The sequence below is a fragment of the Rhipicephalus microplus genome, chromosome 7 (assembly GCF_043290135.1).
Source record: "Rhipicephalus microplus isolate Deutch F79 chromosome 7, USDA_Rmic, whole genome shotgun sequence".
NCBI lineage: Eukaryota > Metazoa > Arthropoda > Arachnida > Ixodida > Ixodidae > Rhipicephalus > Rhipicephalus microplus.
In genome coordinates, this window is record NC_134706.1 from 74,629,916 (window position 1) to 74,653,144 (window position 23,229).

Here is a 23,229-nt window from a genome sequence, read left to right on the forward strand (position 1 = left end):
GCCAAAAATAAAGAAACTATGGGGCCGCTTCTCAACGCGCAACGTGGCAGCATATCTTCCTTTCAAGGTTGACCCTGTTAGCGCCAGTTTCAGGCAACGTTGTTTTAGGCACGGCCGCTACGTGGCGAGCACTCAGTTGGATCTGCGAATAGCTGCAGGACCCCGAAACGCATTATGCAAACTCTCGTATATTGCCACACTCCTTTGTCTAGTTTTGCGATCACCTCATTACACGTGCGAGTGCTGCCTTGTGCCAACCAAGCCAGTGGACTAAACAGCATTGAGATGATCTTAGGGCCTTCCGTTGCGAGTACACACAGAACGCGAACATTACCGATTATTCTGGAACAAACGAGGCTTCTAGCGAAAAGGCTGGAACATTATACAGCACATGTATTAATGTCAATGCACACCACTACTTGTCAGCTGATCGGCGACCGACGATGTGCTCACTACCACCAGTGCCAGTGTGAATTTATGTGATCAGAATTTCCGTTTACTGGCCACACGTTCAGCCTAATAAAATATTTATACTTCGACGTACCAGCTGCTGTCTTCGTTAAAGTCATGACTCGCGTGACATCTGGTGGAGGTGCTGCTCGTTCGTGTACCCGACACCCCGTCAAGCGGTGAACCCAGCCCAAGCCGCGAAGAACACGCAAAAGACAACCTTCATCGTCGAATCAGCCGCAAATAGCAAAGAGTACAGCCAGAACATGGACATTTGCCGCAAAACACCAGGTAAACCAAGACAGCGACCCCAACCACAGGCACAAGACTGCCCCCGTGTCACCTGCACTAATAGCGCTCCGGCAGCCACCAAAGTTCCGCGGGTCATCCGTCGATTATCCGGAAATGTGGCTAGAAGCATACGACCCGGTCGCGCTTTCCATGACAGGAGCAATGACAACAAGCTTCGACATGTTTATTTGACCTTGGAAGACGCTGCTCGAACTTGGTTCGAGAATCAAGAACGAAGCCTCACAACGTGGGACGTTTTTCGCGCCAGCTACCTCACCACCTTCCCAAGTGTAGTCCGCTAGGACAAGGCTGAAGCCCTCATTGAAACCCGTGTGTAGACGCCAAATAAGAACGTGCCGCTCTTCATGGAAGATATGACTGCCCTCTTTCACCAGCTGACCTCGACATGCCGGAGAAGAAGGTTTGTTTTCGCATGCAAGGGATCAAGCAAGAACTCTTCGCCGGGCTGATCCGAAACCCACCGAAGACCGTGCAGAAACTTTGCTCATTGAGGTTCATTGCACGCCTAATAACGTTTTAATGAAGTGCGCAATGTTTTATTAAGAATTGTCAATTAGCAGTAGAGCTACGACTGTTCGCGTCCGAAAAAAAATGTCAGAAATATAGGTGTTGATAAAATTGATAAAACAGAGTTGAAACAAGTGCAGTGCTTACACAAAACACTCGGGAAAGCCAATATTTGTAATAGTGGTCACCAGTTCCATCGTGGTCCTTACTATTCTGTGCATCTTCTTTAGCGGCAATTCTATTTTTTAGCTTGTTTTGCGGCAGCGATGACATGACGAGGTGCTCTCACCCTGCGCTGCTGATCGTTTGTGAGGCACGCTTTTCCAGAGTAACGGTCAGGCTTGACCCCAGTTTGCTTAAACACACGAAAGTTTGTTCTATTGCCAATGTTTGAATCATGTACATCATCGTACAAAGCAAATTTGATTCTTTACAGGCTCTCATAAGTGCCGTTTAGCGTGAAAAACGCATTTGTTTTGTTATGCGTTCACTTGTCGAGAAGATTATGACTTTTATGACTAAATATGATGTGTTGAAGCCGCTTTTAAAGACTTACTACATGTTTGCTCATGATATGAGTGCAAAATAACCAACAATATACATATCAAGCTAATTGAATGATTACACACAAATGGCGCTTTGAGTTTCAACTTCGTAAGTGAGGAGTGGTCAAACATCTTTACTTGTATGTTTGAAAAGAAACTACATAGATGGAAGATTTAGGCAGCAAAATCACGGGCAATAAATTAGGCATTTAAGGTAACCAGAAAATAGAAAACGACATTTTGACAAAAAGTTAACAGGATATACATGGACCGAATGAAGATGCGTGGGGCGAATTTTAGGGGAATTTTATCGGTAAAACAAGAGTCCGTCCGTCCGTCCGTCCGTCCGTCCCTCCGTCTGTCTGTCTGTCTGTCTACACCTGCTGAGTGAGTCATAGAATTGATTGATTGATGTGTGGGGTTTAACGTCCCGAAACCACTATACGATTATGAGAGACGCCGTAGTGGAGGGCTCCGCAAATTTAGACCACCTGGGGTTCTTTAACGTGCACCCAAATCTGAGCACACGGGCCTACAACATTTCCGCCTCCATTGAGTCATAGAATTAGACGGCCACGTACACACACACAACACACACATGCATGTGCAGAGGCACGGCTTAAAGAGCTTCGCGCCGAATAAAATTTGCTTTTAAATGCGAGGCATTTCTTAGCGACCTTCGGCGACTTTGAGTGTAGCTTCTAGCCACGTATGACTTTAATCTCTCCTGGCTGTTTCAATAATGGTATCGTTACCAAACTTGGTAACTTGATAACATGACTGTATGAGAACATATTTGACTAGTCATAACAAGAAAATCATGACATGTATGTAACGAATGTCGTGATTTACATTTCATTGTCCTGCAGCTCTTCCGGCGTTTTTGTTCACATGTCATGTTGCAAAACCGGTATGATATGACGTGAGTGCATGTCGAACACAGGCGACAGACCTTAACGGGAAAATCATGACATGCGTGTCATGTAACGACATGACTACATACCACACTCATGATGCGCACGTGGCCGTTTCGCTAGCTTCACATATACCGCATTTGGTATTAGGTGTCGTCTATGGATGACGAAGGTATGTGACTCGTGAAAGCATGATAATCATAAGATGCGTGTCATGTAGCAGCATGACTACATGCCACACTCACGATGCGCTAGCGGCCGTTTCGCTAGCCTCACATATACCAAATTTGGAAATACGTGACGTCTATGGATGACGAAGGTATGTGACTGGTGCAAACATGATATACAGTCATGAGATGCATCTCATGTGACGACATGACTACATGCCACAGTCAAGGCGCCAATACATTTTGACGTGACGTGGTGCGCGTGCTTGCCTGCGTTCATTTTGTCGCTTCACGCTGGCGTTGCCACTCCAGGCACCGGCCCTGTTATACAATCGGAGGCGCGTGCTGCGCTGCGTTGCTTTGACGCATGCGCGTTTCAGCGCGTTTGGCATCCCTTCGTCACGAAAAGAGGGAAACGCAGTATTGTCTGGGTAACGCATTGGCGCGAAATGCAGCACGTCGCATTTCGCGCTGTTTGTGTTGGGCCGCGCCGACAAATGCTGGTCGCCCCGGTCGCGCCTGGCGGCGTACTATAGAGTGCTCGCGTTTCGCTAACGTAGCGTCGCTGTGCTGAGCGTGCGCGCACGTCAACGCAACATCGGATTATATTGGGTCCTTCATAATTCACTCGCGGTCGTTTTACTAGCTCCACATATACCGAATTTGGTGTTACGGGACGTCAATGAAAAACAAACTATATGACTGGCGCAAACATGATAATCCTGACCCGCGTGTTTTGTACGAACATGACGACATACCACGCTCATGGCATGATCGCGGCCGTTTCGCCAGCAACATTTATACTAAATTCGGTAATACGTTGCGCGAATAGATGACGAAGGTAAACGACACATCCAAACATCATAATCATCACACGCAACTCATGTACGGCATCATTTACCTCCACTTCGTAACGTTGCGCTGATTTTAAAGTGACATATCAACCTTTCTCATTCCTGCTTCGCATATCATCGATTCCCACTGTAAGTGGGATTTCAATTTTTTTCCACTTGACTTCATACCTAAAGGGCCACTCCTCAGGCCCCACAACAAATGTGAGTTAGACCGTGGAAGTTGCGCGTCCGATGAGGCGCATTTTGCCACAAAAAAAATCACAGCATATCATAGGAGTGAATGATGATGAGTGGGGCCATGCGTCCGTCAGTCCGTGCTTCCGTCCGTCCGTTCGTTTTTGCTTCCGTCCGTGCGTCCTTCTATGCGTGCATCCATGCATCCGTGCGTTCGTTCGCGCGTCCGTCCATGCATCCATCTGCCTGTTCGTCCACCTGTCCTTGCATCCGTCCGTCCGTGCTTTCGTTCACGCGTTCATCCATTCGTCCCTCTTTCCATGCGTTCATCTGTCCGCCTGTGCGTCCGTTCGTGCATCTGTTTGTTTGTTTGCCCATCCGCCCATTTATCCGTCCCTGCATTTGTCCGTGGGCTAGTCCTTCGATCCGTCTGTCTGTGAGTCCATCCGGGCTTCCATGCGTGAATCCGTTCGTCCATCTAGTACCGTCCATCCAGCGGACATTCCAAAGACTAAACGAGAGATGGCCACCTACTACTACTACTACTACTACTACTACTACTACTACTACTACTACTACTACTACTACTACTATTACTACTAGATACATGGTGGACGCACCACCCACGGCATAAGGAGCTTCTCCCCTTAATTTTTTACAATCGGTTTATTACGAGCTGAGAAAACTTTTGGCGCGAAGTGAGAATGAATGGAGGTGAGTTGAAAATCCTTGCCACTCCCCAGCGGAGCCTTCGCAAGCGAAATCACTTCCCTACCCTCTCCGGCATCCGACCAAGAGGTCAGGTGTGCATGCTGTTCGCGAAGAAGCCCTACGCCTCAGCAAGCGAGTGGCGTTGTTTTGTGGACAAGTGTTATTTTGTGGTCTACTGCCTGTTTCTGCGGGATGGTTTAGGATATGTAGGAAGGATAAACATTGGAAGGAGCATGACGTCACGCACCCAGCCATGGCAAGCCAACCCATTTTAAAGCCATAAAAGCCAGCCCAACACGTGACATTTTGCCGTGAGATAACGCAATAAACGAGACTTACCGAGATGTTCTTGTTTGGCTCTCGGCAGTTTTAAGTGGGAGAGTGACAGTTTGACCGCTTCACGGAGCGCCCAGCTCATCTGTACGCTGCTTGGTGTCCCCGCCTGCACTTCTGATCGTGGTCTCGTTACGTTTTTCTCAGCGCCTCTTCTGCTTCGTTCGTTCCGTGCAATCGACAAATTCGGGCGGGTCGTGAAAGGATCCCGATCCAACGTTAGACGTGCAATTCAGTCGAATTAGCAAAGCATTGTGAGCATCAGACGCATGTATTCCTCACACTTTTGTGACGAATATTTTAATTGTTTATCCTTCCCGGGAGTGGATAATCTCCCGGCAGCCGACAGAATTTTGCATCCAGAACTTGGCCGGTAGTGTTTCGTCATTAGCCAGCTCCAGTAACATGGATAATTCCGGCTTGGTGTAGCAAAACGCGCTTTCCCGGCACAGGAGTCTGTTGGTGTTTCTTCTCGCGAGCGGCCGTCAAGTGAAGAAAGCCAGCAGTTTACACCCGTACAGCTATTGTCCGGTACAAACAGAAGGTTGTTTGTACTCTTTTATTGAAATCAAAAGACTAGCAATTTGACCGCTCATCCCAGTGTTTGCCCAAATGCAGAGAGATGTATGATATTTTGAATAAAGTGTGCCCTATGGCAGTGGAAAATGTTATCGTCTCAGACCATTTTGTAGAAAAATGACTCACAAGACGGCGGGACGAAACGGTAACGCACAAATGCCACGGCATGCATGCGACATTCAGGGGACGGTGAACGTGATATGCCGGTGCCGGGTGCCCAGCTGGCGCGACGGTGGCCGGGGGAAGGGGGAGGGAGGGGCTTCTTTTTCTCTTTCTTTTTCGGCGCTCACCCTTGTGCCTGAATGGCTCTGCGTTAGTTGATGCCGGCTTCTGGTGCCAGCCTGGTGCGACAGAGACGGCGACTCTCTCTTTTTTTTTTTCCTTCTTGGGCCTGCTCCTATCGGCTTTGTGCGTTACTTCCGTGCCGCGCGTCTGTCACGGGTATTTTTATTGCTGGGCTCCCTATAGACAGGATTTATTTCGTACGCAGGATCGGGCCGCCTATACGCCGTTACTTATCCAGCACCTGGCTGAAAGTGTAGGGAGTCCAGCAATAAAAAATACACGTGAATGTCGCGCGGTGCGGAAGTAACGAATACAGTCGCTAAGAGTTCGCGCAAGAAGGAAAAAAAAATAAAGAGAAAGCCACCGTCTCTGTCGCGCAAGCGTAGCGCTCGGAGCCGGCATCAACTTATGCAGAACCGTTCAGCTACAAGCGCGAGCGCGAAGAAAAAAGAGAAAAAAACACACACCCCTCCCCATGGCTGCCGCCGTGCCAGCTGGGCACCCGGCAACAGCATATCACGTTCACCGTCGCCTGCATGCCCATTTTTGCGTCTTCCTTTCGTCCCACTGTCTTGTGATAGTCGTTTTTTTACAAGATGGTCTCGGAAGGAAACATTTTACAATGCCATACAGCATACTTTATTCAACATATCATACATCTCTCTGCCTTTGGGCAAACACTGAGATGTGCAGTCGTATTGTTACTGTTTTGAATTCAAATAAAAGAGTACAAACGACTTTGCGTTTATCAGTTGTCGAGGTATGACATTGTGTCATGCACTAACAAAAAGATTACTAGTGCATGCGCGACAGCTCAATGAAAGACTGGCCGATGTATGTTCATGCTCATGTTCTACCAAACAAGTTGAACTGGTGATTTTAGGAAAGCATGGAAAAAAAGAAACAAACCGAAGGCCGCGAGACAGAGAAAGATCAAAATTGAAAAACGATTGGTGGATGTTTGATTAGTGGTTGCGTAATTTGATAATCAACATCGAGTGCAGAAGTGAGAAATCAGGTGCAGAAGTCAGCAGGAGAGCGTATGTCACTGACATTTGCTCACTCTTTTGAATATTAAGTACAGTTCTCATATTCCAGCAGGGATTGGTAACAGCGAACCACAACCAAGACAACCAGTGTACTGCAGAGGAGTTAGTGTACGAGGTATAAAAATCCCCGTTTTCTAAAACGCAACTGCGTGCAGAAACAATAAAGATTTTGAGGTTCCTTCTGCACTATTTCTTGGCCCCAACTGCAGGCGGACCTTCGCCAAAGATATGTGCAGAAGCATTATTTATTTGGAAGGACACCAACCTGTCCGTCGCTAATTTGTGTACGTCATACTTGACCTTCGCGCGCGTTTCGGCAGTCACTTGAACAGCGGTGTGATGCTGAATAAAGGTAAACGTAGCCACTCCCCGTAAATAGGATCACTTAAAGTAGAAAATGAGTAAAAACCACTCTTTATAGCGAAATAATGCGCATAAATTCTAGTGGCAGCAATGAGTAGTCGTCGGAATGCTAAAAAGGCGATGCTGCCCCAGCGTGCAGCTCGCGGCAGTTCGCGCGTACGAGATGCAAGTACGAAATGCGTTAAAATAATCATGCAACGTTTACGTGCGAAAGCGCATTGTCTTCAAACAGCTGAGAATAGGCTGCTGTAACTGAAACGCGTGTACCTCCCGACACAAATCAGCGAAATTTATCACAGCACACGCACGTGCGAGAAACATACGCAGGTTTTGACAGCCGAACACAGCCTCGTCCGCGATTGTTGGTGAGCGTAACACCCTCGGATCACAGAGAAGCACTAAAGCGACGCACAAACACACGTTAATCGTTCTTGCAGAACGGCGCACAATGAACCGAAGTCTGAGCAGAAAGCGCTCACCGCGGTTGTCTCGATTTCTTGAAGCCCTATAAGTTCCAAATAGCATCGCCTTGCTCTTGTCCGCATTTATCGCCGCTCCGGATGCCTGCGCGTATCTTGTGAACGTCGCACAGAAGGCTTGGAGGCTGCTTTCATGCCGAACAAACAGGGAAATGTCGTCCGCGTATGCCAGCACTTTCGGGGCTTCCCACTGACGGGCCAGGAGCAGGTGAATGCCTTCATGCGCAATAACACTTGTGATCAGCGGTTCGCACGACATGGCAAAAAAGGTCGGGCCCAATGGGCATCCTTGCCTTATGTCTCTCCTATACTTGAATGCCGGCGTTGCGACTCCGTTTATCACAGTGGTGCAGGTTAGGTCCTCGTACGAAGTTTTTGCCAGTTTTATAAAACTTGCCGGTAAGCCAAACTCCTGCATCACGTCGAAGAGGTGATGGTGTCGTACCCTGTCAAAAGCTTTAGCTTGGTCTAGGGAAATAAAAACACCATTGAAACCTCTTGTCATCGCGTATTCAAAAGAGTCACGGATCGCTGTGAGGTTCGCAAAAAGCGACCTTCCTGGAATCGCGCACGTTTGGTACGGGCTAATGATGTCCGGTAACAGGAGCTTGAGCCTGTTGTTCAGTATAGTAGCTACCAGCTTGTAATCGGTGTTCAAAAGCGTGATTGGACGCCACGCCGTGGGCTCGTTTGGTTGTGCACCCTCTTTCTGTAGTAGGACAATTTTACCCACTCCGAAGGAGTTGGGCTTCTTAAAGGACCTGAAGATCGCTTTCACCATCGCGAGCAAGGGTTCTTCGAGAACTTCGAGAAAAGTCGCATAGAAGGCTGCAGTCAGGCCATCAGCGCCTGGGGCAGAATTGGGGGTCATGCTTCTTACGGCTTCGCGAAGCTCTGCAGAGGAGACTTCATCGCTAAGGGTTGCTGGCTCCTCCTCCTCCTTAATTCGCTGCAGATGTTTGCAAAGTTCTTTGACATGGTCGGGTCTCCAATTGGTGTATATTGGTTCGGTGTCTTGGAACTGTATTCTGAAGATGTTCTCAATTTCTGCTGGGTCGTCGGTTACAGAACCGTCTAAGCGCTTTGCCTCCGTTATTCGCAAACAGCCATTTCCACGTACTTCCCTCACATCAACTCCGGTCGCCGTGCCCAACAGTCCATACTCACTTCTAGGTCGCCTCATGGTATCTCTGAAGAGTTGGTTGTATTGCTCCTCGAGCGAGGTCAGGTACTCTGTTTTACATAAGGTCAACGTGTCGGCTGCCTTACTGATCTGCATTCGGCGAAGAAGTTTTTTCATCTTTTGTGTATGACGTCTTTTTCTGGCTTTGCCTTCTTTTTGTAACAGGGCCTTCCATTCTTCCTTAAGTTTATCCCACAGAGGGGGGGTAATATGTCCGGCATTTTCTACTGATGCGCTGATGACAGCTTTCAAGTTTTCTACGCAAGTCTCATCTCTCAGCAGCTCAGCGTCTATTCTCCAGATATTGTTATCAGAATTCGGGCCGGGGGATCCCTTTACCATCGTGACAAGTGGGGCATGATCCGTCTTCTCTTTCAGGTTGGCCGGGAGCGCGAGTACTTCGCATCCTTCAACCAAAGGGAGGAGGAGGTCCGGAAAGTACATCCGGTCTATTCTACTTCCTGCTGATCTAGAGGTACGGGTTGCTACGAAGCGGTCTTTATAGAGGTGTAGCCATATGTCCGAGAGGTTTAGGTGCCGAAGGGTTTTCACCAACTCTTTTGCATTGTAGGTTGATCTTCCTTGGCTTGGCCCCCTCACGTCCTGGTTAGAATCTACCCCGCAATTAAAATCACCGACCAGTACGTGGGGAATGAGCTCTAGGAGGAGTTCGTGCATCTCTTGAAAGAACATATTCGTATGTTTTCTTGTCACGGGGGCATAGACGTTCACAATGCGTATCTTTTTTGCCTTCGATGAAAATGTCAATCATTATGTACCGGCCATTTGCCCCGAAAATACAATGGGATTTTGATCGAATTCTGCCTGATACGAATATTACTCCGACCCCGCATGCTCTCGTTGTCGCCAGAGAGAAAAAGGCGTCAGTCTGATGATCTCGGCAGAAATTAACCACATCCAGCGGCGTTCGGAAATTCGCCTCTTGAATAAAGAGGAGGTCTATGTTCTGGTTCCTAGCGAAACCTAGGATGGCTGCTTGTTTCGCCCTATCTCTAAACCCTCGGATATTCCACGTAGCCAATTTCAAAAAGGCCACCAAAAACCTTAAAAAGAAGAAAACAAAACCCGGGAAGTATCGAGGCAAGCAAGCAGCGTGGCCATCAGCCGCCGATTGGGCACGATGCCAAGCGCTGGAGGGGAGAAGGAAAGAGGGGTGAGCGAATGCACCGAGCAAGATAAGCGATAGCCGCGTGCTGACAGAAAGGGGCGAGGAGGGTGCTGCACCAGAAGGAGAAGGGAAGGCAAGTGGGACATAGTGCGGCTAGAGCGAACGAGAGGAAGGAAAAAGGGCCGTGAAGCCGACAGGGCAGGCGCGCCGCTTCAGTGACGTGCGTCTCGGGGCTTGGGGGGTGGTTCCCCTTTGCCTACACCGTCTTTCTCGAGCTTCTGAGCCTTCGCGTGTGGTGGAGCGTCGCTATCACTGCTTTGGCCTGCTGGCCCGGGTCTACGCTGCCGGGCCTCCTTGCTGGCTGCCCTCTCACCCAGATACCGCTTATCGTCATCAGGGCGTCTTCGTAAGCGCGAGCGAGCTCTGTGCTCTAGCCCAGTGGCCATCTGTCCAGTTTTTGCGTCAGATTTCCGGCTTGGGCGTGCCGAATGGGAGGCAGGGGAGGAAGTCGGTGCAGCATGGTCGCATTCGCTGTCGCCGGGTCGAACTACCCTTTACTTTTTATGGGGGCGTCGTCGCCGGCTGGGTCTTGGGTGCCGGCCTCCAAGACCAGGCTGGTCGCTGTGGCCCGGAGGTTGACGGGTGTGTGGGATAAAGCGAGGAGGGCCTCTCCCTGCTCGTTGGACTTGGGGGTTGCTTCAGTCGCGGTCAGCGAATTACCGCAGTCATCCCGGCTCGCCGAGGGTGGAGGCGGCTTAGGGGGGGACGATTGCGCCGAACCCGTCTCGATATCGCTAGACCCTGTTTCGGTCGACCTGGTGGTAGTCTCGTCAAAACTCCCGGGCCTCTCCTCCTCACTGGCGGACGGATCGCCCATGCCACTGCCTGAAGTCATATCGGAGTCTAAGTCACGGTCCCCGGAAGTGGATCCCCTCTCGGTTGTGCGGGATGCGGACCTCGACGTAAGGACCTGCATACGCGGCGAGTTAGTTGCTCGGGCACAGGTGGGGCCGCTTGACTGAGAGTGCGACGAAGCGGATTCAGATAGCGAGGGGAAGCCGCGGGCGGCCGAAGCGTATGAGCGCTTACGAAAGCACTCGCGTGTTCCGTGGTGACCCCCGCAACGTTTACAGTCTGCCGAGCAGCCCTCAGTATCGTGGCCGAAGGTACCGCACCGCTTACAGTACGCCGTGGTGCACGCAGTCGCCATATGCCCGACTTCACCACAACGCGCGCACACCCGGCGCATGCCTCTGTACTCGCACATGACTTTGTGCCCCGCAATAGTGATGAAGTTGGGGACTGGGCGGCACATCTCAATTTTAACCACACGTACCCCGTTTAACTTGGTGTGGCGAGTGGCTAGGGTGGCGAACGTAATGCCCTTCACTTTACCAAACTAGGCTAAGGCATTGCTAAGGGCCTCGTCTGATAGAAAAGCGGGGTCACGGTAAACGTTCACATATGTAACCGGCGGCCCGACTGCCTCTACTGGCACCCTCACCCCGTTGACTTCAAATCCTTCCGCTACCATTAGCCTCGTCGCCTGGCCAGCATTGCGGGTGCATACAAGAAATTTTGCGCACCCCATATGTTGCAGTACTAATACGCTGTCGTCACCAGCTGTCTCTTCAATTGCGTCAATTAACTCATCGACAGAGATATCGCCCTCGGGCGCAGAAAACATGAAACAATTCTCCTTCACCGGGAGTTCAAATGGCGTGGCCATTCTGGTGGGCGGACCCCGCAAGCTGCCGGTTGGGCGTGGCTCGTGGGTGACTTGTAACGTGCACTTGAGCTGCACTCTGGTAGGAAGCGGCTCAGCCGAGGCAGGCGCCGCGCAGGTCTTGGTGGTACCAGGTGGACCGCAGGGGGTTTCCGGGACGGCGGGCGTGAACCGGGACCTTGCACCTCCTCCTGGCATGGGGTAGGCGGGCTCCAGGCAGCAAGGCTTGAGACCCAGGGGCGGCCGTCGCGCGTACTAGACGCCGGTGCCGCGTAGACTTCTTTTGTCGACTTGAACCCCTGGGGTCGACGTCCGCGTGACGTGACCCCGGGTCTCGCGTGAGGACTCGAGAAGAGACAGCTAGATCGGTGAACGGAGCATCGGCCGTCGATCAACAACTGACAAGTGGCGAAGCGCGTCGGTATTTATACTCTTGCTGTCGAATGTTCTAGCGTTATCGCTGGCGGTGGCGTAGGTTCCAGAGCAATCTGTACCGTTCGCACAGTGGGCGTGATCTTATCGAAATGATCTACTACAGCCCGGAACCTTCTCGAAAACTGCAGGTACGGTTTGCGCTGAGAATCGTGTGGTGTTTTGGGACGATAACAAAAACTTGGGAAATAGAACGTGGCAATATAAAACTAACACGGGTTGTTTTGATTGCCTGAGGTTTACATTGCTTGCGTTGGCGGAAGTTTTCGTTCTAGCTTTGTCGCAGCGAGGAAGAGCGTGTGGTGACTGCAGGTGTTCTCCTAGCTCCTCTTTTTTTCTCTCTGTGGGACTTCTCACAAGAAGTATGTAGTATATTTAAATACCTATGCACAAGTTCCATGTGTATGTCCATGTCATCGGGGCCTTTATTAAGCTGTTCTCATGGCTTTTAGCTTCTAATTTTGCTTGGTGTTCGGAAGTTTGCGATGAATGAGTTTTGTGGATACGGCCAAACTTTAGACTGACTCAGGACATATCCCGGAGACACCAGCTTTCATACGTGAAATGACGCATTTTGTTTTCAGTGTGGGACCCACAGATTTATGGCCTGCAACGTCATTTGAAGACGCTTTACGTAATAGTCGAAGTTTTCAGAAAAAACGTCTTGAGTAGACCAGACGAAAATGGCAGTTCAGGCCTACCTGTAGGGTGTCGATTAGTGCGTTGTACTGAAGCAGTGCGTTCGAAAATTGCAGGCGCCAAACAAATACCGAATGACATGACGTTAAGCTCAAACTGGACATGTAGTGTCGCAATCGCGGTTTTCTTCTCAATCTGTCTGTATGACTTTCAGTTTGCCAGTAGCCTGTCATGAAATTCATCTACGAAAAATACAATGAGTTGCGTAGCTGACCTACAGTGTCGTTTGGCTGTAGAAAAAAAGGATACGAGTCATAAGTGATTACGTTGATACGGTGGTGGTAGATGCAGATTCACAAGAATGCATTCTTCCAGTTGATGCTTGGGGCAAGTTGAAAGTGGTTATGTATTTTTAAAATGGGTAGCACAAAAAAAAGGAGGGCACAACAAGTATCACTTAATACCTTCTCAAAATTAACTTTATTAGAAAGAACACACAAAGTTTAAACCGCGAACGAGTGTCACATGCTCGTACATGATTGATAGCAAAAAAAATACAAAAAGAGGTGTTCCAACAATGATCAGAAACAGCTCGAAAAAAAGTGCTAACACGTGCGCAACGTACTAAGGGCTGAAATGATTGAACAAGAAAATTTTTGTCATTCATTGCTAGTGAGAGAATGCTTACGGATCGATTGCCTTTTTTGTTGAAGGAGCTTTGAAACACTTTTTCAGCGTGCTCAGAAAACGCTGCCGATCGGTAGTAGAGGCTCCGGACAACACGCGAGCCGAATCTTATAGCGCCCCACGCGGCCTGGAATCCACAATAACTGATCACAGTCAGCTAAAAATAGCTTTCTCTTCTCTCGGCAAATCAAGGCATTAAACCCAGTAAGCTCATTTATCAGGCATTGGCTGATTTGAACATGGCGCACTCGCTCATTACAGAGATCGCCGCGAAAGGCCACTACTTGTCCACGCGCGTGCGCGGTCATACTGAAAAAGCCACGTATTCAAAAAAAAAACACAAGAAAGTGTTCAAAGCCAAGAGGCGCCAGTCACGTAGTTTCTTTGCTCTTGCCACCCCTCCCTGCTTAGCTTCCAGTTCTTTCGTCGTGACGAGAAAAGAGAGAATGCAACTGCAGCATGCGACAAATCTTTGTAACTCCACTCGCACTGGATGGATTCTCAAAATTTTTGTGGCGTTGAATTCGTAAGGCAATGAGCTCTTCCAGTGAACTTATTTCGTGATTGCTCGAAAAAGTGTTTTAGGGCCCCTTAAAGTGATGAGACTAAACAATGTCTCTTGTAGTCTGATTTTCATGCCTGAAGAAACAAATGTCACAAAATTTAGGGGTGCATCTGCGTTATGCACAGTGTCGGGCGACATGTCAGTACGCATTGCCTTAAAGCGAACACTGGTGTTCTGACCTTACATGTAAGCAACGGCCTATTTTTTTCAATGTGCACATATTCACAGGAACAACAAAGCCTTACACTACTGGTATGCATTGAACAAACGATGACGTATGCGGTGCAGCCTTGTTTTTTTGGGGGGGTCATACGTGATCTTTTTTTTTGCCAGCTTGTTTTCAACTCTACACCAAGTGTTATGTTGTTTTCTTTTCTCATAAAAAATGAATAGCGTTGGTAGTATAGCTAAAGAGAGCCTGGCAAAAAAAAAAGATGACCAAAAAACCATTATTGTAAAACACACTTCACCGTTTGTACCGTGAACAAAGTGACTTGTACACCGAATTGAGCTTTTTTGTGGTCATGTACACATTGGAAAAACTCGCCATAGACTGAAAGCAAAGTTAGAGGGGGACAACCTCTAAGAAAATTTGCAAGCTTCGGAATAGGCTGGACAAGCACCCTCTGAAGAGACAGAAGGGGTCTCAAAACGTAGGTCCAGTTTTTATTGTTAAAACTGAACACTAAGTGTACCTGGACAGTCTGCTTATTCGTATAATTTTACCCAGCCAGACAGATCTGTGAATATGTTTACCTTTAATGCAAATTTATATATATGCCGTTACTTGTACATAAGTCTGGCACATCTGCGGTTTTAAGTGGTTAGGATTTATGCCAGATACCCATCCTGACAGCAGTTACAACGTTAACGCCATAAAACGTTGTTCTGCATGCCTATTTTGACCGTATTGTTAGTGACTATGAGCGAACGCCTCCTGCAATGAATAATATGGGCCTGAAATTTGATTTCACGCAGATTGAAATTTCAATCAAAACAACTAGAGTGGAGTTATTAGCGCTTTGCCGTTGGTTTCCAACAGCAAGGCACTGGTTCAGGGGATCGCGTGTGCGCCCACCTGAGGAACAGCCTGGAGAACCTTGCGGCAATGTACGGCTGCATCTTCACTGGAGCGACACTGGTGCTGGCGAAGACTTCCCTCACCGAAAGTGCGTTGCCAATGATCGGCTGCTAATACACTCTTAGAAGTAAAGGATGAAGAGGGGTTTGAGGTGGCTCCTTTTGTAAAGTAGCTAATTTGACACACCCATTTCTCCGTTTTCGGAGCAACTGTGGAGGGACGCACTATTCTCCCTCTTCCCCCAGTTACTCCTCAAGGGAGCAACAGTAGATTGTTGCACAATAGTAAAATCAGATCTTGGTTGACCTAGCTAGAATATTTTCAGTTTGTAGAGGAATGTGAATAGATGTACTATCGGCATGCAAGCATAGCATTCAGAAATAAAGTTCAGAATATTGACAGCAAACACACGGGATTTGAGTTCACGGCCACTGAGTAAGCATGCGTGTACCACACCGCCTTACGCCGCCGCTTGGAAAGAAACTCGTATAAGTAGGCACTGGTGGGCAGTTTACACATGGCGCGAGTTCTCCTGCAGTTACTAAAAAAAATTGGGGGGGGGGCGCTCTCCTTCCTTGAAGGGGAAAGCGCCCTTCTTGGCCTGCCTTACGCAAGCATTTGTAAACACTTTTTGGGGGGGGGGGGGTTGTAACAAAGCGCTCTTTTTGGTGCACGAAACTGGCCTAATTTGAGTGTAGGCGCGCCCATTTTTGTGCAACTGTAGATAAAAAAATCTGGTGAGGTGTTTATGCAGGCGCTAGAATGACCACAAGGACCCAGCGGCATCAGTTCGATGAAGGAGATTACTTGCGTTGCTTAAGGAACAATGAACAGCATACAGCAGGTGCGGGAAGAGGCAGCTCGCTAACGTAGACAAGCAACAGGAAGTAAGAAAAAGACGTATTTCGGTTGGACATCTGACCCGCGCAAGCGGAAAACCTGTAGATGATATGCCAGCCAGCGCCAGGCATATTTCCACTGAACAGCTAATTTTTTCGCAGCGGCGGTGCCTGCTTGGGATTTAATAAAAAATACAAAAAGGAACAAGTGTAGGTTGCACTTGAGGCGCAATGGTCAAGAGACAGGGGAGCTAATTTCGAGCTTAGCACACAGTGATGCAAGTCCTGAACTTATTGCATAGGTGAATGGTGGCTTTATTTTAGTTCTTTTTTTTCTCCGTCTTTCTACTTTTCTCTCTTCCTTGTCATTTTCTATTTATTTATTTCTCTATCTCCTTTTCTTTTTATTTATTTCTCTTTAGCATTGCTATTTTTTCTTGCAATGTCGAACTTTCTTTCTTTCTTTCTTTGATTTCCTCTCTTTCTCTTTTTAATTTCTTTTTCTTCGTTTCTTTCTGTCACTCTTTGCAACAGTCTCTTTGGAACAAGTTCTATAGCGTTCATCAATTGGGTATACGCTTTAAGAAAACTCGAGCAATATTATCACTCTCATCATAATTACTTCAATGTTCTATGTCTTTTTGACCATGTGTAATTAATGCACTTTGCATATATATATATATATATATATATATATATATATATATATATATATATATATATATATATATATATATATATATATATATATATATATATATATATATATATATATATATATGCGCGAGGAATCACACAAAAACCATCCTTGCTGATATTTCTGACTTTGTTATTCCCTTTGTTTAGCCGAGTATGCACTCATTCCAGAGCCCAGCAGCGCTGTCATCCTTAAATTCAGCCATGACTGCGACGTAGCACGACCACCTGCCCAAATTGTCCTTGGTTGGCCGCACTGAGCCTGCCGCGGTGGTCTATCTTGCCTACGCTGCGGGTTGTCTTGCCGACATACAGAGCTTTGTTGTGCCGACAATGGCTTTGGCGGGGTGGCCGCCGCAAGTCTGCAATGCACAGCGACTTTCCTTGGCTGGCTGCCAAACATTCTGGGGGACGACAATGTGTATGGAAGCGGTCGACCTCGGCCTCGCAGCGATGTAATTTGGAAGTCGGGGAAAGAGGGCTCCAGTGGGTGCCGCTGGCTATGCGAGATGGTCGTCGCACGCCTAGCAGAAGAATACGCTGTCGCTGTTTCGCGCTTAGGCGTAAGCCGTGCTTGCAGATGTTAACGTGCTGGGCAGGCACGTACTTGCCCACCGAAGCATGCTTGTGAGTTTGTACAGGCTGCGAGACGCGGCCTCCATGGTATGACGCCGAGGCCTCTGTGCTGCAGTCGGACTCTCCAATTCCATCAAGAAGGAAAGACGTTCTCTGGTGACTCCATGTCACATTCATATGCGTTAATGCCTCCGGAGTCGAACCCCACGAGGCAGACGCCAGCGTTGCACACAGGCACCACCTTGCCGCTTCCTGCGAGTTGGTCGCCGTCTGACCGAACAGTGTCGTGTTTCCCGCTGACGCATGCTACCTCCAGGAGTGCCATACGGCACAGTGATGGTGCTAAGGTGCGCTGCCCATCATCGTCATCAGCGGCAAATGCCAGGCTGGCAGATCCCCACACCACAGGGAAGTGTTGGATAAATCTGTTTTCGGTAGCCATGAACTTGCGTGCAGTACGAGAACACTCGGCCAATGACAGCCGTGGAGTCGGAGGATGTGTCTCCTGCTGGTGAATAAGAATGTAGTATTGCTGGACATCTGTGGTTGGGATGCTTCAGCATTATGTTTGGGGTAGTAAATGTTCGGGGTCTGAGCGCAGCGATTTACTATACCACCACCTATGATAAGCTGAACCTCACCAGACAAGGGGTTGTCTGCACCTAAACCCATGTCCGCGTGCAATTCCTCGAGGATGGGAATGGTGGCAAAGAACTTGCCCCCGGCGTCGGTTCACAGCCGCAAATCTAATGCGCCAAAAGACAAAGCACTTACACTGATGCCTCTCAAGGGTGCTTCGGACTAAAATGGGAGGGCAACGGGGGCACGGCGTTGGTGTAGCGCAGTACGGGCAGCTCCAGTTTGTACAACATCCGTAAACTCCCCGATTCCGTCAACGTGGCCTTGTGCTCTAGGAAGTGGTCGTGCCGGGGATATGGTAATTTAATGTGGTACATGAGGTGGAATCACGTCACTGATACTGTCATTGAAACTCGGCGGGTGGTGCTCTTTCTGGACTCGCTGTAGAAACAAGATGAGTTCATGGTTCGTGTGAGCGATGGATTCCGAACGTCCTCTCGGTGAGCTGTGCTGTTCAGCTGCAGCCTCAAGAGCGAGCCCCTCGTAGCTTCATCTTAGGTAGTATTCCGGCTGGCCACACATGGGCCATGATGAATCCGGCTGAAAACACCAATGAGCCTTTGCACTTCATTACGGCAAGGTCCATTGCTTAATGCCCTCATATTTATGCCGTTGCAGAAAAAAGGCCCATGGCCAAGGGAGCATGGACGGCGTCCTTTTGTGGCTAAGATGAAGGTAGAGTGAATCTTGCGATCCACGCATTGGGAAATGCAAACCGCGTTTCCAGAAGGAGCCCGTGCGCATTGTAGGTGTGAAGTATTACGCCACCGGTCAAGTGATTCCCTGGGACGATTGTGGAGGCCTGGACGCACGCCATCCGCTGGTGGTGGAATGGATACTTGTGGCGGAGGCCGACTTGCAAGTTCCGTCCACGAGGAAGCCTGGCCACGCCCATCAGGAAAGCGCATTACCTGAGGCAAGCAGCAGGAGGGCGCCAAAGCATTTTGGTGACTGCGCCATTGTAAAGGAATGAGACAAGGAAGCAACGCCCTTGCTGCAAGCTGGCTGTTTTTTTTCTTTGTTCTTCTCTTATTCTAACCGATTATGCGCCCGTGCCAGAGTCCCAACGGCAGTGTCCTACACACATTCTCTCTCTATATATACATATATATATATATATATTTGTATATATATATATATATATATATATATATATATATAAAAGGAAATAATTGTATACTTAAGGGCTCGTTTTTCCGTGTTCTAACACAACATTGATGAAATCTAACAGACAATAATGCAAGGAAATATAGGGGAGGAAATAAAAGGTGCCGTGGGCAGGAATCGGTTCCTGCCCACAGCAAGTTATCTTTTCATTCACTTGTCTTTCTTCAATTTACCTTACATTTCTGTCTAATAATCTCCCCTATATTTTCTTAGCACTATTGTCTGTTAGAATATATATATACATATATATATATATATATATGTATATATATATATACATATATATTGTGAGCGCTGATTGTGTTGCTCATCATTTTCACTTTCACCTGCGCATACAAAGCACCGTGATCATCATCATCGTAGCGGCTCGCTGCTTGTTCGGTTGCTGGCTCGCGCGTCTGGGTTGACAATAAAACGGTCGCTCCTTCGTACCTGACGTCGTCTCACAAGTGGTGGAGCGTGCTGTGATTCCCAAGTCCTCGTGCACTACCGGTCACCCCTGGAGCTCCGATCAGGTCGACGGCTGTGCTTGCCAACAGTGATGGCGCAAAACGACCCACCCCCTACCGCCTTCTTCGCACCACCCGCTCAGCCTGCTGGGCCTCACCACACCGTGAGTACCTCGCAACGAGACCCTCCAGTGTTTTCTGGCCTTCGCGGTGAGGACGTAGAAGAATGGCTGGACAGTTACGACCGTACCAGTGCTTGCAATTACTGGGATGAGGCACATAAGCTGCGCTATGTACCCTTTTATCTGAAGGAGGTTGCTAAGACGTGGTATCATAACCACGAACGCGACTTTCCTGATTGGTCAGCATTCACGGTGCAGCTGCGTCAAATATTCGGCACTTCTACAGGACGCTCTGAGGTAGCTAAACAGAAGCTCGCTACCCGCATCCAGGGGCCTGACGAATCGTACACATCGTACATTGAAGACGTTCTGGCCCTCTGCCGCCGCGCCCAAAAGGACATGCCGGAGGCCGATCGTATTCGGCAAGTAATGAAAGGCATCAACTCCGTCGCCTTTAATGCTCTTGTCATGCAGAGCCCGACAACAGTTCAGGACATTATTACCACCTGCCAGCGCCTGGACGCACTTTACTCAATGCGCCTTCCACACGCCTCCTATGACACTCGTCTTACTGGCGAGCATGAGCTGCGAGCTCTAATTCGCACCATAGTGAGAGAGGAACTTCACAGCCTTGTTCCTGCCAGCGCACCGACTTCACCTGCCCGCTCACCCCCTCCTAACCTGCGGGAAATTATAAAGGACGAATTGGCGTCGATGACGAGCGTCGCACGTGCCCCGCCTCCTGTGCCCTTACATGTGCCTACGTATGCCGAAGTCGTGTCACGGCCTCCTCCACCTACTCCACCTGTAACTACGGACGTCGTATACGACCATTTGGCCGCGATGGCAGCCAAGGCACCACCACAACCACACTTCCCTGCCTGGCGCCCTACGCGCCCCGTCTGTTACTACTGTGGCATAAGAGGACATATCTCCCGCTTTTGCCGTCGGCGCCAGCAAGATGAACGACGAGGTTATTCTTCGTACGAGAGTGACCGGGCTGCGAGGTCTGACCCCTACGTTCCAGGAACCTACATTCCCTCGTCACGACGTTCGCCTTCGCCTCCTTTGTCCCACGGTGAACCTCGTTCTTCCCGCTCACCCCGCCGTCGTTCACCATCGCCCTTCCGCCGTACTACTTCGCCTTTACGTTCTGCCCTGATGCCCCTCGACAGCCACTCGGAAAACTAGCAGCTGCAGTTTTTGGAGGAGAAACTGCCTGTCGTCGAAGTGTCCCAATTCCTCCTGCGCGCCCTGCAAATTTACTAACTGTTTGTGTAGAAGGCATTTCGGTTGACGCACTCGTGGACACTGGAGCAGCCATTTCGGTCATTGATCGCGAACTATGTCATCGTCTACGAAAAGTGCAAACTCCATATGTTGGTCCGGTGTTATGTGGTGCTAATGAAAATAGAATTTACCCTATTGGACAATGCACTGTTCGTGTTCTGATCGACGGAATTCGTCACCATATACAATTGGCTGTGCTTTCTTCATGTGCTCATCCGATTATATTGGGCTGGGACTTCCTGTCAGCCGCTTCCGCTGTCATTTCGTGTGGTCCGCCCGTTATTCGCATTACGGACACTGAAAATTCTAGTGCTTACGATTTTTCGTCGCCTCACCTTGTTGCAGCTGCAGACTTTGTACTGCCCCCGGCCCAAGAACGTATCCTCACCATTAGATCCAGCGATACCATTGACGGTGACGCAGTGGTTGTCCCCGATCAGCGCTGCATTTTCCGAGGAATCGCCATCGCATGTTGTCTAGTGCGGTTTTCGCGTGGTCATGCCAGTCTCACCGCCTACAACACGACAACAGAGCCACAACTACTGCCAGAGGGGTCCACTGTTGCCAGCCTTATAGACATAGCACCGGTATGTGTCGTCACTGTATCGTCTCCGCCGTCAGTCGCTAAGTGTACGCCACCAGGAGGCTCATCTAATGCGCTTAAAGCCACTTTGAGTCCATATCTCACTCCAACGCAAACTAATGACTTAATGGCCCTTTTAACAAAACACAAGACTTGTTTTGACGTTTGTTCGGATGGCTTAGGTCAAACTACGGTGACCTCTCATCACATCGCCACAGACGGTTCTCGTATTATCCGCCGTCGCCCTTACCGCGTGTCGTCTTCAGAACGCAAGGTCATCGAGGAACAAGTCAATGACATGCTAGCACGCAACGTTATCAGACCTTCCACAAGCCCTTGGTCTTCTCCTGTTGTCCTAGTTAAGAAAAGGGACGGATCAGTGCGATTTTGCGTTGATTACAGGGCACTAAACAAAATTACGCGCAAGGATGTATATCCTATGCCTCGAATTGACGATGCACTTGACACCTTACAGGGTGCAGAATATTTCTCAAGTCTCGACCTACGATCTGGGTATTGGCAGATCCCGATGCATGAGTCTGATAAAGAGAAGACAGCGTTTGCTACTCCTGATGGTCTCTTCGAATTCAATGTGATGCCTTTTGGGCTCTGCAATGCCCCAGCCACATTTGAGCGGATGATCGATACGGTGCTGCGTGGCCTAAAATGGAAGACCTGTCTTTGTTACCTGGATGACATCGTCATCTTTTCATCCAGCTTCTCGCAACACCTAGAACGTCTAGACGAGGTGCTCACATGTCTAGCCAAAGCCGGTCTCCAGCTAAATACCAAGAAGTGTCGGTTTGCGAGCCGCAGCATCAAAGTGTTAGGCCACGTTGTCAGCAAGCTTGGCATCGAACCTGATCCCGACAAAGTGGCCGCTGTGCTGCACTTTCCTAAGCCCACTACGCTCAAAGACCTTCGCAGCTTCCTCGGCTTAGCCTCTTACTTCCGCCGTTTTGTCCGTGATTTTGCCACTATCGCGGCTCCTCTTCACAAACTCCTGACCACAAGTGCATCATTTCTTTGGACAGATGACTGTGAAGCTGCTTTCCAGACCCTGAAGCGATGCCTCACGTCAGGGCCAGTTCTTCGCCATTTTGATCCCACAGCCCCTACTATATTACACACTGACGCAAGTGGGCACGGAATCGGCGCTGTTCTGCTGCAGCGTGACCAGGCTTCACAAGAGCAAGTCGTGGCTTACGCGAGCCGTACTCTCTCCCCAGCGGAACGCAATTACAGCATCACTGAACAGGAATGTCTCGCTATCGTATGGTCCGTGCAAAAATTTCGCCCCTATTTGTATGGCCGCCGCTTCACGATCGTCACGGATCATCATGCGCTCTGTTGGTTGTCATCATTAAAAAACTTGTCAGGACGCCTCGGTCGTTGGGTGCTCCGACTGCAGGAATATGACTACAGTGTCACATACCGGTCGGGCCGCAAACACCAAGATGCCGACGCTTTGTCACGCTGTCCGCTGTTGCAAAATCATGACGCATCTACCTGCTGCGCAGCACCTCCCAGCCAAGAGACCACGCAGATGACCAGTCTTAGTCCCATCGAGCCCACTGCACCGGATGACTTCCTTCAATCCGCAGACCTCACCTCGCTCCAACGTGCAGACACATACTGCCGTACAATCATCGATCGGCTCACCGGCTCATCTCGTGCTCCCAACAGCCGCTTGCGACGACAACT

General features: G+C 49.2%; 1 protein-coding gene across 1 annotated transcript in view; it reads left to right on the plus strand.

Annotated features, from left to right (window-relative positions):
* LOC119182254 (uncharacterized) overlaps nt 1-23,229 on the plus strand; it is a 234,972-nt gene that overhangs the window by 145,337 nt on the left and 66,406 nt on the right. The window contains 3 exon segments of the mRNA XM_075870035.1: nt 9,284-9,343; nt 10,760-10,996; nt 15,102-15,252. Coding sequence (XP_075726150.1) covers nt 9,284-9,343; nt 10,760-10,996; nt 15,102-15,252 — 448 coding nt within the window.